The 15725-nt window shown below is 39.7% G+C and overlaps 1 protein-coding gene across 2 annotated transcripts in view; it reads left to right on the forward strand.

The window, feature by feature from the left end:
• UNC5C (unc-5 netrin receptor C) overlaps positions 1 to 15725 on the forward strand; it is a 372030-nt gene that overhangs the window by 318843 nt on the left and 37462 nt on the right. The window contains exons 8-11 of one of the 2 annotated variants that reach the window (XM_081109270.1): positions 2418 to 2474; positions 4480 to 4671; positions 5315 to 5659; positions 8477 to 8564. In XM_081109270.1, the coding sequence (XP_080965396.1) occupies positions 2418 to 2474; positions 4480 to 4671; positions 5315 to 5659; positions 8477 to 8564 (682 nt within the window). The remainder of the gene's footprint in view (positions 1 to 2417; positions 2475 to 4479; positions 4672 to 5314; positions 5660 to 8476; positions 8565 to 15725) is intronic. The other variant, XM_081109271.1, reaches the window with a different exon arrangement.

Consider the following 15725-nt stretch of genomic DNA (forward strand, 5'->3'; position numbering starts at 1 on the left):
GGCTTCTGCATTTACTGTCCCTCTTCATGGAACATCATTCCCTCCTGATCTGTATTTGGCTGATTCTTTCTCTTTGTTCAAGTTTCAGCTCAGACTTCATTTCAACAAAAAAATTGTTCCCTGATTCCCTAACTTTGTCATCCTTTTATATCCATTCACATTGTATTCTTTTGTCTTATTTTTTAAAAGGACTTTCTCAGCATTTGAAATGATCTTATTTATCATTTATTTTCCTGTTTGTTTTTCTGTTACACTAGAATGAAAGCAGGGACTTTTCCCATCTCATTTGTCATTGTACCCCTCTGGCTAATATAGAACCCAGCATATATTAAGGTTCAAGAGAATTTGTTGGATGAATGAATGAGTGAATGAATGAATGGATTCCAGTTCTGTGCCTGCAATAAAATATAAGACTCAGATAAATACCATAAGGCACAAAAATGTTTATTGAGTGGTCCAGATCTCCATAAATGTAGGAAAGTTGAGATTAAAATCAAAATTATAAAAAAAAAATTTATTATTCCCTGGCTATCCTATCAAAAACAGGGACTCTATTGGGAAGTAGGCATAAAAGCCAAGAAAACCCAGAACGGCTTTACAGGGAGAGATTTCAGCTCATGCTGTTTCTCTGGAAGTTGGCTTCTCCCTTTATGAGCTCCAGCTCTTCTGTGCACTGAGCAGCCCCTCACGATTCTTATCAAAACGTTCACGGTGAACACCAAATCATACCCAAATGTCCTAGTTTACACTAATTTCCAGGGCCTCTCACCAGCCAAAAACATATCTCTTGGCATCCGTCTTTAACATCATCCCTACCAAAAGGACAACATTAGTGATCTGTTCTCCTCTTCTAGCAGTGAACTTGTATTATCTTAAGTCTTTGGGGTTCAGAAATAAATAACGTTTTCTCTAGTGCCTGTATATGTCCCAGATGTCCTATTATTGAGTTCACAGAATACAAATGGAAAAGGGTTATTACCAGGCAGAAGCTTTTAAAATGAAAATCAAACCTAATACATGGACTCAGACACCTGGAGTAAGGAATATAATATTTATAAAACTGAGTTGGAGGTTGCAATCATTGCTCTAAAGTAAAGCATTAAATATTAATTCAAAGCAAACCTGTCTGTGCTGCAGCAAAGCTCTCTTTCATTAAGGTGGCACTGCATGTTTCTCAGAATCACTTCCCCCAAATAGGTAAATAGCTTGTAAGAACTGAGTGCTCTGCAAACTACCAAAACATCTACCCGCGGCACGATTTAGCATTAAAGCATTACACACCTTTGATTTTGAACCAATTAATTGTGATTCTTGTAGATCCTCTACATGTCTGCCCTTGGGTATTGCTAGGAAAGTTTAATGCTTCTTATTCATCTCCATTTGATTAATCCAAACGGTGCCAGATCATTTGATTAACTCATGTTGCAGCATATTAAATATTAGAAAACTGCAGGAGCCAGTTAGGAGTTGTACTTTTTAAATCTCCATATTTTTTTTTATTTCAAAAAGTTCATCTTTCATGTTTTTAAATCTTTTCTACTAATCTTCTACTTCACATTGGTATTTTTATTAATTATTATGACTACTGTTATTTCCTGTTTCCTACCTTGAGACATACTAAAAAGAAAGAAACATAAGATTGCTAGTTATTTCTGCCTCTACTGTTGAGATGAGGTTTCCATTTTGCCCGATTTACACCATTCCTCTGAAGCCCTGAAATAAATAACCTTGTAACCTCTAGGCCCTATTGATTTTTGAATGATTTCAAATAAAAAGTTTCCAGTTTCCATTGCATTGACAAACTGCCAGTCCCTGGGCGAAACCTATTGGATTCCCATTAAATGAAGGGGGCAGGAAACAACAAAAAATTCCAAAAAAGGGACTTCGAAATGGAGCAGGGAGAGGTGGTAGAGGCTCAGCTCAGTAAATGGGTACTTAACCTTTGACCAATGACGACAGGTCCCCTTTAGTTCTATTAGACCAAGAGCAAGCTGTTATGATTTAATAAAAAAGAAAAAAACTGTTTAGGGCTTTACTGAATATGTCCTGGGAATTAAAGCATATGGCAGGGATAAGGAAAAAAGATTTGCCTTATGCTAATGACCCATGATGTCTGAAATAAATTAGATCCATTAGAGTTATGCTCAATAAAAGAAAGACTTTAAGCACTCCAAAGTTAGTGACTCGAGACCAGTTTTTGCTCTGAAATTCAATCTGCCTACTTATTAATTCTTACTGAGACTCCAGAGCAGGCAGGAGATGCAAAAGCATAGCTCTGTACTGAGCCCGAATTTTAAAGGACCCTGGGATTCGTTTCCTTTTCTTTTAATTAACCATTTTTCATGCTTCTCATTTTGTGTTCCTCATTAATTTGATTTTGTTCCTATTTTTGTGTCATTTTTTTGTTTCTTTTCAAGGTTTCATTTATCCTATTTCAACTGAACAGAGAACCCAGAATGAATATGGATTTTCTTGTAAGTCTGATGTTTGGTTTTTATGTTGCTGAATAATCTTTTAACGTTATCGCCCCCAGTTCAAGTTTACCTTTCCTTAGATCACAGATGTGCACACAGGAAATAGGTGCCTAATATATTCTAACATGAAAAGCAAATTAGATTTTCACCGCGGAAGAGAAGAAAGGGTCATTTCGAGTCTCTGCCCGCTTTCAAATCTATCAGCCTACATCCAAAGCCTGGGCCCAGTAGCTGACAAAACATGTCGTAAAAAATGCTGATGTAAATAAAAGGCTGGGTTAAAGTGCTAAAAAAAGTAAAGGGTTGAGAAAATGCAGATCTATTGAGTTAGAAATCATGAATGTTGAATAAGTAATTGCAGCCTGGTAAAATAAAACATTAAGGATTTCGGTATCATCTTCTGACCGGAGTTCAGAATCCTGCCCTGGGCCTCAGGTAGGGCCCGGCAGCAGAGTGAAGTCAGCACTTTGAAAGCAGGGCTCACACAACCAAGCTTAGGATGCCACTGGTTTTCTGAAAAAAGATCTGTGTGTATTGACTTGATTGGTAGGAAAGCGGATATTCTGGACACTTGGGGAAAACAGTGGTTTAAAAATAAAAATAATAATAATCCTTTCACATACAGTGCATTTAAATACAAAACTCTAAAAGAGATGTAGTGATTTTTCAACAGACAATTTCTTTGTACTGCCAATGCCTCAAAGAAATCATGACATGACAGTGTAGGTGGCGCCCTGAGCCCCTGGCAATTTGAATGAAGTCACTTCACTGTATAAAGCTTGTCTGTGAGTCTTAGGAGAGAGAGGTGGTTCCTCAACTCTTAGGAGGTCCTGGGACCTACAAATCTGCAATCCCCCCAATGCACGTAAATACAAAATTGAGCATAAAAAGGCTGTTGACCACCTGGAGTCCCTGTTTAATCTCCTCCTTTACAGTGAGCCTAGAAGCTTCTGTTAACGTTGCTGCAAACTTGTGTGGGTCCCCGAAAACTAAAAACAGTTTTAAAGATGTCAATAGGATTCAAGAAAAGTTTACTTTTGTTTGTTTTATTTATCACCTTTTGCCATTGGATCAAAGCATGTTCTATGCCACTAAGGCAACATGGCAACATGCAATATTTACAGGAATTTTCTTCTCTCTTTACCCAGAAACACCCCCCCCCCAGCCCCCCATCTGACCACACACTGTGTTGGTCAAATGCTTAATTGCCTTCAGGGATAGTCTGACCTTTCTGATCACTGAACCAGGCCTTTATCTTACTCGGTACACCCTAGAGCTGTATTTTATTCCAGTAATGAGTAGCTCAGATGTAATCTCTGACAAGAGACCGTGAGAAGCTCAGGGTTCTCAGAGGTAATACTGAGTCTGGATAAAAGCCCGGAGTTACCGTGGCGACCTCTGCTCCTCAGATCTGGGTCTTCTGAAAGCACACCTTTCAGGTCCAACATGTTTGCTCCTAATATTTGCTTTGCGTAGTTACACCATCCCCACCCACCCACTCACTGATTTAGGAGAAAGTGAGAAGAGTCCTACAGAAAGTTATTTTGTGACTTGGAAGGATTCTAGGAAAGTATTCTGGTTCAGTAAATATACAGATTCAGAACATGCCAAATATTTCTAGCAGAGTGTTTATGTTTTTAGAGAACTATCAGTGAATTCCAGCCACCTTCTAAACTTTCCACCTGAAATTTGCAATAATCTTTTTGTCTCCTATGGGTCAGGAAGGTTTTAGCTCCAGTTTCTTTTGATGCCTTGGAATGAATGATCCGTTATTCTGCCCCATTTAAGACAGATGAGTGGGTGGATAGACGCAGAGTAGGAAAGGGGAAGAAATCAGGGATAATTTTCCACTGAAAGGCCACAGTTGTTTTATATAGCTTTTGGATTAGAATTGAAATTAACCTATAAAAAAAGACAATAAATGTCTGAAAAAATTATAGCAATACGCATGTCTGCTGTGGGAAACGTCCCTAACCAGTGGCCAATGTTTCCTTCTCCCGTCTAGCTGCTCCTGATTCAGATGATATTGCTCTGTATGTTGGCATTGTCATAGCAGTGATTGTTTGCCTGGCCATTTCTGTGGTTGTGGCCCTCTTTGTGTATCGGAAGAATCACCGTGACTTTGAGTCTGATATTATTGACTCTTCGGCACTCAACGGAGGCTTTCAGCCTGTGAACATCAAGGCAGCAAGACAAGGTCAGTTGACGTTGAACTTCACATCGACAACTTATGCAAATAAGTAACCTCCCTGTGTGGCTTTAAAATCAGTGCAATATCCAGTTCAGCTAGACCGTAAGCTCCATGAGGATAGGGGTTTGGTCTGTTTTGTTAATTACTGTATTAACTTCATTCACTTATGTTAGAGTTGACAAGGTGCATGGATTTTTTTTTTCCCCTCTAACTGGTTTCTCTGTCATACTTTTTAAATTTTAGTTGAAAAAAAAGTATATGGACTATTTGATTCTGGAATCCCCTTTTTTCTCTTTTGACAGGGCATCTTGTATTGCTATGAGCACAGTGGTCTACAGATGAACCGAAATCCAGTAGAGACAAGGGGGCTAATACCTATAGTCACCTAGTGGGGCTCACTATCTAGGATTCTCATCTGTTGAAATAGTTAAATACCTTCAGAACAACGATACAGAATCTGTCTATTTATTTGTATCCAAACATAAAATGGATCTTCGTCATCTAATTGCCCTGTTTTCAGCAAAACTGTAGATCCATATCTCCAATATTTGCTGAGTTTCTTTGCATTCGACTCAAAGTGTCAGGAGGAGACTGACTAATGTAAGTTGACTGAATGAAGTATTCAAGTTAGATTCCTTTTCTCTTTCAGATCTCCTGGCAGTACCTCCAGACCTCACATCAGCTGCAGCCATGTACAGGGGACCTGTCTATGCCTTACACGATGTCTCGGACAAAATCCCCATGACCAACTCTCCAATTCTGGACCCACTGCCTAACCTGAAAATCAAAGTGTACAACACCTCAGGTGCTGTCACCCCCCAGGACGACCTCTCTGAGTTTGCATCAAAGCTGTCCCCTCAGATGACCCAGTCCTTGTTGGAGAATGAGGCTCTGAATCTGAAGAGTCAGAGTCTGGCAAAGCAGTCTGATCCGTCCTGCACTGCATTTGGCACCTTCAACTCTCTCGGGGGCCACCTTATTGTTCCCAATTCAGGTAATGCCTGAAGGTTTAAAACACAAAGATGGAGCTTTAAAACGTATTTTTTTTTGTACCAAAATCTTTTTTCGTTTGTTTTTGTTAGGCCTGAAAAGTTCAATGTAGCCTATCTAACCCAACTCTACTTTCAATGTAAATCTACACTCCTTCAGACAAAATCAGCAAAACCATCCATCTTCCTGCAACCAATTCTGGAAACACTTCCTCTATAAATGTTATGCTCACAGCTTTCTGCCAAGGTGTCATTTAGGACTGTCATTGACCTTCTTTTGACAGAGCTTCAGAAGGCACATCCAGCTAGAAGCTCTCGCTGTTGTCAACGCAGTTGAAAAGGACAAATTAATTAGAAAACATATCAGTTGGTTCAGTTCCAAATCACTAGAGGAAGCAATACTTCAGAGCACTAATTTCTAGGTGATCAGAGGACATCATAATAGACACCCAATCTTTAGTTATTAATTCTTTATTGCAGTCTTTAGCCTCAAGGTGTTAGAAGATCCTTACTCCTGCTCCTGTATAGCTATCTAGAACCACAGCTTCCGCGTGTGTCCTTTGGTAGTATTATCTAGTTTTCAGTTTTTTATTGAGTCATCTGCTTCGAGAGAATAAGCCTCATAAAGGTCTTAAATTATGAGTTTAAGTTAATGACTAATAGTGTGTTTGTTAAACTTTGGCATTCATTGATCAGTAGTAGTATTAGGTTTGGAACTATGGAGTCATAAGAGGGTTAATGGATTCCTCTGTGAATCAAACTTCTCTCTTTTGGACAAGACTGAGTATTTTGCAAATGCAACATTAAGAAACAATTTGTTTTTCATGTAACATAAGAAAAGCCGATATACAGAACCAATTGGTCTTCAGGGTCTGAATATGAACATGTCTTTGATTCCTTCTCTAATTCAGTCCCCCATTTCAAGGCCTTGGTAATTTTTCACCCCATACCTTTAAAAGTATATTTTAAGAAATTTAAATAGTTGATGAAATATTATTTTTCTATACATTTTACATAGTTGGGATAATACATTATATGAAATGCTTTCTTTACCTTTTTCTCATTAAGTTTCATGCTCTTATATGTGCATTAGAAACCATTACTTTAAATATATTTTAATAGTCTATCAACTGGATAGGAAAACATATACTTTATAGCTCTTCATTGTTTAAACATTATATTATTCACAAGACAATGGTTTTTTAAATCATATTCACTGAAGTCTACCTTTCCTTCCCATTTCTACACCTGATACTTTTTCACAGATTCATTATTATAAAGGCTTCTCAAGTGGAAAGGAGGGAACTAGCATATGTCAAATACTTTCTATGTACTAAGCAAGGGTGATTTACATACACTGTTTTATTTAATAGCGTAACAATAGTTACCTAAAGTATGTCAGGCCTTCTTCCTGTTATTTTACATCCATCATTTTATTTCATCCCCATAACACATACACAGGTACATTTTACTGTTCCCACTGGAAAAAAGAACAATACTGAGGCATGGTAGCCTGATGTGCGGTCTGCCTGCTTCCCCTCTGTGCCTCAATAGGCCATTCACTACACCAGTGTGACACTCCACGTCCCACAGCGGCACAGCTGCCACGCTACTCACCTTCTCAGGAAAGCCAGGCCTCAACATTTTCAACCTGTTTTACAAAGGCCTGAATACCTACTTCTCCTTTATTCTCTATTCTTTATTCTTGAAACTTTCCAGTGTGGTCCGGCAAGTTTTCTTATTGCCCTACACTCATTTGGCATATTCCATTTCCTTTCTAGTTAAATTATAAGCTTTTCAAAGATAAGAACCCTATCTTTTACTTCTTGGCATTCACAACAATGCCAAAACACTGTACTCACAGTGGTGCTCCATAAATTTTTAGTGAGTTGGAATAAGCTGCTTTTATTGGAATGAAATCATGAAGCTGAGTACCTTCAGGTTGCTGCCCACCCTGAATTTCTCTTTGAGGTGATGCTGCAGCGGTGCAGGCCAATGGTTCTTGCAGTGTGGTCCACAGGCAACAATCCTGGCATCACCTGGCAACTTGTTACAGCTGCAAACATGTATACAGTTTTGTTAGAGCTGGCAAATCTGAAACTCCGGGGTAGGATCCAGTAATCCATGTTTTAGCAAGTCTTCCATGTGATTCTGATGCAAGTTCAGGTTGCAAGCCATTGCTATAGGACAGTTAACTAGAACAGAGGTCAACCCGATGTCCTACAAAATGGCACTAATTCACAACTAAGTAAAAGCCTGCTTGATGGGTTGTGAGTACAACTAGTAGGTTCTGTTCACTTTCTGGAGTTATATATGATGAAAGGAGTTCTTCATCCATTATTATTCTGTCCCGGAATAACACTGATGCTAACCAGATACTTCAGAAATATATGTTTTTTATATTGCCGAAGTTAGTATTTCCCTGATTTTGAATCCTGCGGGGATTTTTCTTTTAATTAGAAACAATGCATCATTACAGCTGTTTGGAATTTTAAGAGCAGTTGTTGGTCTTCCCCTCCTTTTACAAGGAAAATGACACTGGAATCATCTGTCTATTCCTTAAATAAAATAAGAGTTTTAAAAATTAGACCATGCATTTAATTCTGTAACAGTTCAGAGGGAGCTGTGGTAACAAATGAGGCCAATAAGGAAAGAAAGCCAGGCAGCCATGAATATCTGCATGTCTTTAGAGAAAAAGTAGGCTTATGGCTACGTGGCCACAAAGCCTCGCTCCCTTTCCCTTGCTTCAAAGGCATTCTGTGAAGTTTCCCTTCGTTTCAATACGTCTTGTGTGACTTCTCCTCTTCTCTTCTGCTCTTCAGGAGTGAGCTTACTGATTCCTGCTGGGGCCATTCCCCAAGGGAGAGTCTACGAAATGTATGTGACTGTACACAGGAAAGAAACGATGAGGTAACTATGTGCTTTCTTTCGGGTGCACTTGACTTTATCAATCATGTCTGAGTTGAAAGAGAATTGTACAATAGACATAATAAACCCAAAACATTGTGTCGTGAGTGCCCTGCTTCTGGCATGCCCTTGTCTCCCAAGATGTATAAATGTGAATCTTTGCTGCTCTTTATCTTGGAAGCTGCAGGCACTTTTGAGGATCTTGAGAATGGGCAGAAGACCAGAGATCTCTTCCCAAGTAGACTTGTGGCCACATTAGCTGTAAAAACGGCCATAAACATGATCCAGAGAGACATGACCCATAGGTTGATCAGAGAGACGCGTGAGTAGACACAGAGACATCAGGTTCATGTGGCCTGGCTCAAGAATCCAACCTTTTCCCATCATTGAATTAAAGGTCAAAAAGAATTAGACAAACTCAAACCTTTGACTGCTACCCCCACTTCAGCCTCTCTCTCTCTCTTCTCGCCTGTAGATTCTTCTTTTTGTGACTCTTTCTAACTTAAGTATTATCAACCTCCTTCTTACGTTTACCTCCTATGAATTCTACGCTGGGCCTTTCTACATGGAGCTAGGGTTGATTAAAACTAGATTGAACCAAAAGGTTCCATTTTGAATATGTCATAATCATAAAGATGCAGCTATTTTAAGTGAAAATAGCAAGAGGAGTTTAGAAGTCCTAAATTCAATTTTCAGTCTGGCCTCTAACGAATTCTGGTATTTCTTGCTTAGTTCCCACCTAAAGTGCATGCATTCAATAGTGCTTTAGAGGCCTGACTGATGTATGCTTCCAGAGTACATACATCTTAAAATAAAAGATGTTGTTGAAATAATGATCCTTACATGTAATTTCTGCTGTTTTTCCCAAGGGGAAAGGCATCAGCTCTTTAGTCCTGAGCTCGGAATACAAAGCATTAGTGACAAATGTGGAATTGGGTTATCATTATAACACATTATACCTTTCTTCTTCCCCTCTGTCATCCTCAGAAAAACATCCATTTTTAGTCGTCTTCTTCTTCAGTAGCCGGAAAGCTCTTTTATCATGCTCGCGGGTGGAGATACTGATATTTATAATCTGTAGGACCCAGAACATTTTTCCCCAGGTGGTGTGCTTTCACCTACATAAACACTAGCCTCAGAAAATAATAAAATTCCTTGAGCATTATTCATGCCTTAAATTTGAGCAACAGAAAAATCACTAAAAGACGTATATTTACTCACATCAAATATTCATTTTTTTCATTCTCCAATGCAAAGTAACATTCATGGGCCCTCCGAGGCCTTCTCCTGCAGCAGCAGAAATGAAGATTAGCAAACTCCAATATCCCTTTGTTGCTTTGTTTTTCTCCTTTCTCGTGTTCAGAGTCAAGGTTAGTGCTAAGTACTGCCATCTCTCAAGGCCATGCCAACATGGATATTTTGTTTAAACAAAAATGAGTACTGGCTGGTGTTTTATCCCAAGGAGCATGGAGGTATTCATGGGCTCTTATTTTCCATCTGGTCAGCATTATCTTTAGCTGAAGATCCAGCCAGAGGAGGCCTGCTGAAGCTGAAAGACTGTGCTCTCACCTGCTGCCCACGGTTTCCCTTCCCATAGTTCAGTCGGCATCTGACCAGGATAATTGTACCTTTTAGATGAAAGAGAGAGAACACAGAAAATTGATAAAGTGACAAACTTCTGCTTTTAGGTTCCTCTGCCTTTGACTTTAAAGAAAAGGAAACAAAATCCCTCCTTGCCATGCCTACCACCTGAAGTTACATGCAGAGGGGATTATTCTATTGAATTTGGTGTACATCAAAGAAGCTCTGTTTGTCAAAATGAAGCCAGAGAAACCTCAAGGTCTTGAAAAAAAATAGGTACAAGAGACCATGAAACAAGGAACAAACACAAAAAGATAACTGTCTCCAATAAATGAGAAAGTTCCTCTCTTTCTGTTGTGAATCAGACGGGTTTGCTCCTGTAAAAACACAATGACAAGAATGTGTTTTAGGATATAAAACATTGCTACCATTTATTCAGCATACTTTTAAAAAAATATATGTTTTTATTGGTTTCAGAGAGAGGGAGGGAGATAGAAACATCAATAATGAGAGAGAGTCATTGATTGACTGCCTCCTGCACACCCCCTACTGGGGATCAAGCCTGCAGTCTAGTCATGTGCCTGAACAGGAATCAAACCGGGACCTCCTGGTTCATGGGTTGATGCTCAACCACTGAGCCACACCAGCCAGGCTATTCAGCATCCTTCTAATATTATTTATTCCTCCCTACTACTCTGCAAGTTGTGATGAGCTCCACTTAAAAGAGGGAAAATCTAAGCTCGGGGAATTGAAGTCATGTAACCAAGGTTTCACAGTTGAGGATTGAGAGAAAGCAGGATTCGTACCCGGGTTATCTTACCACAAAGCTCTCGGCTCGCTCTCACACGCCGTCAGTCCTCCATCTCACCAGTACAAAAGCCACGCCTCAGCCTCCTTATTCTAGTGTGCGCTGGACCAGTTTCTGTTGCTCACTAAAGATCCTTCTATCCTCACATGATGTGAGAGACAACTTCTTGCAGAGGAGACTCTGAGAACATTAGGAGATATGAATGTTCCTTTAAGGCATTGATGGGAAATTTGGATTATTTTTCTCCATTTTCCTTCTTTCTCATTTCCTTTATTGCATCCAGAACTGGGTGTTTTTCTAGCTGGATCCCACCTAGCTGGTCATCTGCTGCTGTGAACTGTCTAAAGGGAAGCCTGAACTTCATTGCATGTGGCATAGAGAATGTGACGAGAGGGGCCTTATCATTACTGAATAGGCTCTAAGAGGAAGCACGGAACGGCACACGAGCAGCCTAAATGAGCTGCAGAGATGGGACACGCTGTCTCTGACAAAAAGGAAGCAGAGCTGCAAGGCTGTGCCCAGAACCCTACCTCCCCTGCCTTATGGGTCTCTGAAGAGGCTGCAAAGCTTCTTTCTCCCCCCCATGGATACAATTTCCACAATTAAATGGCACTCACATGGGCCTTTTGCCTTGTTTCCAGTAGCAGCTTAAAAAAATGAGCCTCAGACGGAAATTTTACCCATTGTCATCGCTTATCGAACAACAATTTGAATTGAAGATATTAACATTACTTTTCCCTTTCTTTGTATTCTCTACTTGCCTAGCAGTTTTCTCAAAATACTAAAAAAAAAAAAACTGTTTAGACATTTCAACTATAAAAGTAAATAGAACTTTTTAAATAAACTATAGAGGAGGCCACGGAAGGGTTTTGAGTAACCAAGTGATACAGGAATAGCAATGCTTTTTGAAGATTATCTGGCAAATGGTGTGTGAGATGACTTGGTAAAGGGAACAGAAAGACACCTTGGAAGGCTGGGTGCCTGATCAGGCTGTGGCGATATTCTAGGTGTGAGGGGAGAGGTGACAGAGCCAAGATCAAGTCTGGAGAATAGAAAGTGAAGTATATTTCAGAAGAAAAGGTATTTCACAACTGGTTAGAAGTGATGCAAAACACAAAGAATACAGACTGAGGTACCAAGCCCTGGGCACTGTGAGAATTGTGAGAGCAATGAGAGAGGTCAGAAGCAGCAACTGGTTCAAGCAGAGAAAGGACAATTTCTGAGTTAAATGGGCACAGGGTGTGTGAGTGCGGGGATCTAGGATTCCTGCTAGAGATGCAGATGGCAAGTCACCAGTGAGCGGGTCCTCCCAGGGGAAAGATGCAGAAGCAGAAAGAAGAGAACTGGGGAACAAACTCTGGGAAATATTCCTATTTACAGTTTGGATTTGATGAGCGACACTAAATAGAACATGAAAGGATAAGGCGGATAAAGAATTTGCATCGGTCATGGTCCTTAGCATATAGTGGCCCCTCAAATTAATGTTTTAAATGCAAGAATGAATGTTTGTGTCCTAGGAGGGAAAATCAAATGTAAAGAGTTTCGAGATGGAGGAAATGGTTAATAGAGGTGTTGTTAAAATTAAAATATAAAGAATAATAATTTAAAAACTATTAGATTTGTCAACTAGAGGACATTGATAGTCTTTAGGTACTTTTTTAAAGGTTGAAATCCCAGTAGGAAGAGTTTAAGGTGCAAGTTAGTGGTGAAGCAATTAAAACTATCTATATATATGAAAGGCTAATATGTAAAGTGTCCCCTCAGGAGTTCGACCATCGCTCACTATGACATGCACTGACCACCAGGGGGCAGCATGGAACAAAGGAAGGCCCTGGCCCAGCAGCCAGAAGGCCCCAATCAGCCCTGATCACTGGCCAGGCCTAGGGACCCTACCCATGCACAAATTTCATGCACTGGGCCTCTAGTCATAAATATTTACTGAATATAAATAATAATGTGTTTGGATAGTGAGCCAAAAATCTCTATGTAGGTAATTATATAGTAGGAAGTTTACATTCATTTTAACACGCAGTTTGGAACTTTATAACAGTTGACATTATTATTTCTCAGTGGAACCCAAGGTATTCTCCCTTTAAGTAGCGCACTAAATTCTCCCTTTGAAGGAACAGCTATAAAGAGATTAAAGGTACAGGGGGAAGGGAGACGAGTCCAGGTATACTTAAGTCTTATTCTCTTACTGTTCTCTGCAGTGTGTATTTATTGAAATCCTCCTTATAAAGAAATGATTCAAGGTGATTTATAAAAACTGTCTTTTCAATGGGAGAAAAAAATGTTTAATAAGTGGATGAAAAAATAAAATTTAAAAAGATAAGATAAAGTCAGATAAGAGTTAAAATATAAAATGTTCCCAGCATATTTCTGATAACAGGTCTAGGTCTTAGATTTACTATTTCGAAGTTTTCCAGAAGGGGACGTAGTAAGTTATAAGATCCGTGTGTCCATGAGGAAAAAAAATGTTCCTGGGAGAAGCTCAATGTCTGTGGTTCCTCCTAAAGGAGACATTTTATTAATACAAAGGACAACATCCTTATAATAGACACAGCAATGAGTTTCATAGGGCTGCTTCCGTTAGTGCCCCTCAATGTAAGTGGATGGTATAAGGTCCAAGTATAAACAAAGTGAAATAATTACACAAGGATTTAGTAATTCAGTCCAGGGCTCAATACTTACCTGTTCTTTCTTAATCTGGGGATAGATTTAGGTTAGGGAATTGGTGACACTCCCTTTAAAATAACTTGCATCAATATTTTTTAAATTTTTTGTTGTTGTTGTTAATTCTCACCTGAGAGAGAAGGAGAGACACAGAGAGAGAAATATCGATGTGACAGACACACATGGATTGGTTGCCTCCTGCAAGGCCCAGACCAGGGACAGGGATCAAGCCTGCAACCGAGATACATGCCCTTGATCAGAATCAAACCTGGGACCCTTCAATCCACAGGCTGACGTTCTATCCACTGAGCCAAACCAGATAGGGCCATATTTTTTTTCCCCTCAATTGAGTTTTTGATAGCAAGCGAGTTAGATATTCCCTGTCAGATACCTAGAGTTTAAATATTTCAAGTTGCCAGTTATATGTGAAACCGCTTTAAAAGGCAGCTGAGCCTAGGGTTGGATTGTCATCCTGGAGGACCTGACAAAAGACATGCTTGTTACTAGAAGGGATCTCGGCCCCACACAGAGGTGGACGGAGACAGCTTCTTTTCAATAAGCAGCTCTCAACCTGCTCTAGCAAAGAGGCAAACAAATTTCTCAAGGCCCGACCCAGATGAGCAACCCCAAATACACCATTATGAGAAGGAAACCAGCCGATTCTGTTTGCATTCTAGCTGTGCCTGTGACTAGTGCAGCCTTAGGCAGGTGTGTTAATATCTCCGGGTTTCCATTTCCTCTTCTGGAAAAAGACGTAACGTAAATCCTTATCCTAACCACCTGTGCCATGAGCAGCAAATGCAATTGCTCTTGTGAAAGTTTTGTAACTGATGCACTTCTGTGTGCAAGAGATGGTCCCCTCACTGATCACAGCAGGCAAATGTGGGAAAAGCCCTCTGACAGGAAATGGAAACTCCTGCCTGACCGCTTTGTGCTGGCGGCCTCAGAACCCGCCCAGCGTTTACCATGATATTGTCATTATTGGACTTTGAAAAGCCTGTAAAAGTTTAATCGGCGCTCATTCCTGAAATTCTACTTAATTGCTGCTTCTGCGGCTAATTTTTGCTTTGTGTTCATTTCCACATCATCTGCAATGAATATTTACTTAATGTTTGCTTAAATAGCTTACATAACATGAGATATAAACCCTTCTCTGCAAACACGTGAATCAGACCTGTTTATATTTATTTTCTACTATTTCTGTGTAATGGATTTTAATATCATCTCTTTATATAAATAAAGAAAATGTAAATTTAAACACTCTGACCTTTGGTAAATCTTAACGGTTGGTCCCTAAGTCGCTCCGGTAAGTGCTTGCAAATGTTTTCAATTTCAGCACTACTTTCATCTTGAAAACACAAAAAAGATTTCTATCATTATTCCTTCTTTGTTTTTCATTCCCTGCTATTAATTTCACTTCACCACTTCCCTATTCATTACATTCTTGCACCTCACTGAGTTAATAAATTCTTTTGACACCTACTGCCCCTTCCTCTTCTTGCTATCCATTCCCTAAGGATGGCGCCCATCAATATTGCATGCCAGGGGTATGCTTGGGGAGAGCAGGTCTGACAGCTCCCTGGGCCAGCAGAGAGTCTTCTCCCTTCTGTCCCCACTCAGTGATGAGAAGAACCCCTCCTCCTTCCGCCTCAAGCACCTGCTGCTAACAGCAGACTGAGGGACAGATGTTTCCAATCCTCAATCGTACTGCAAGGACCACCCGAAGTGGTTTCCACTTTAGTTTCCTTCCTTAAAAGTTTAATGCTCCATCAACACATACAACAGTATGGTGATTACCAGAGGGAAAGAGTGTTTGTGAGAGGTAGAAGGGGATATGCGGGGTGGGGGGGAGATAAATGGTGACAAAAGGAAACTTGACTTGGGTGGTGAACACACAACACAATATACAGACGATGTATTATAGAACTGTACACCTGAAACCTATATAATTTTATTAACCAATATCACCCCAATAAATTCAATTTAAAAATTAAATTACATAAAATATATTTTTAGAAAAGTTTAATGCTCAAGGTATCATTGCAACTAAAAGGTAAGAGTAGTGCTTAGGAAAATGCAATCATTGCTTCCCCATCTCCACT

Source organism: Myotis nattereri, assembly GCF_964212035.1.
Source record: "Myotis nattereri genome assembly, chromosome: 1".
NCBI classification, from domain to species: Eukaryota; Metazoa; Chordata; class Mammalia; order Chiroptera; family Vespertilionidae; genus Myotis; species Myotis nattereri.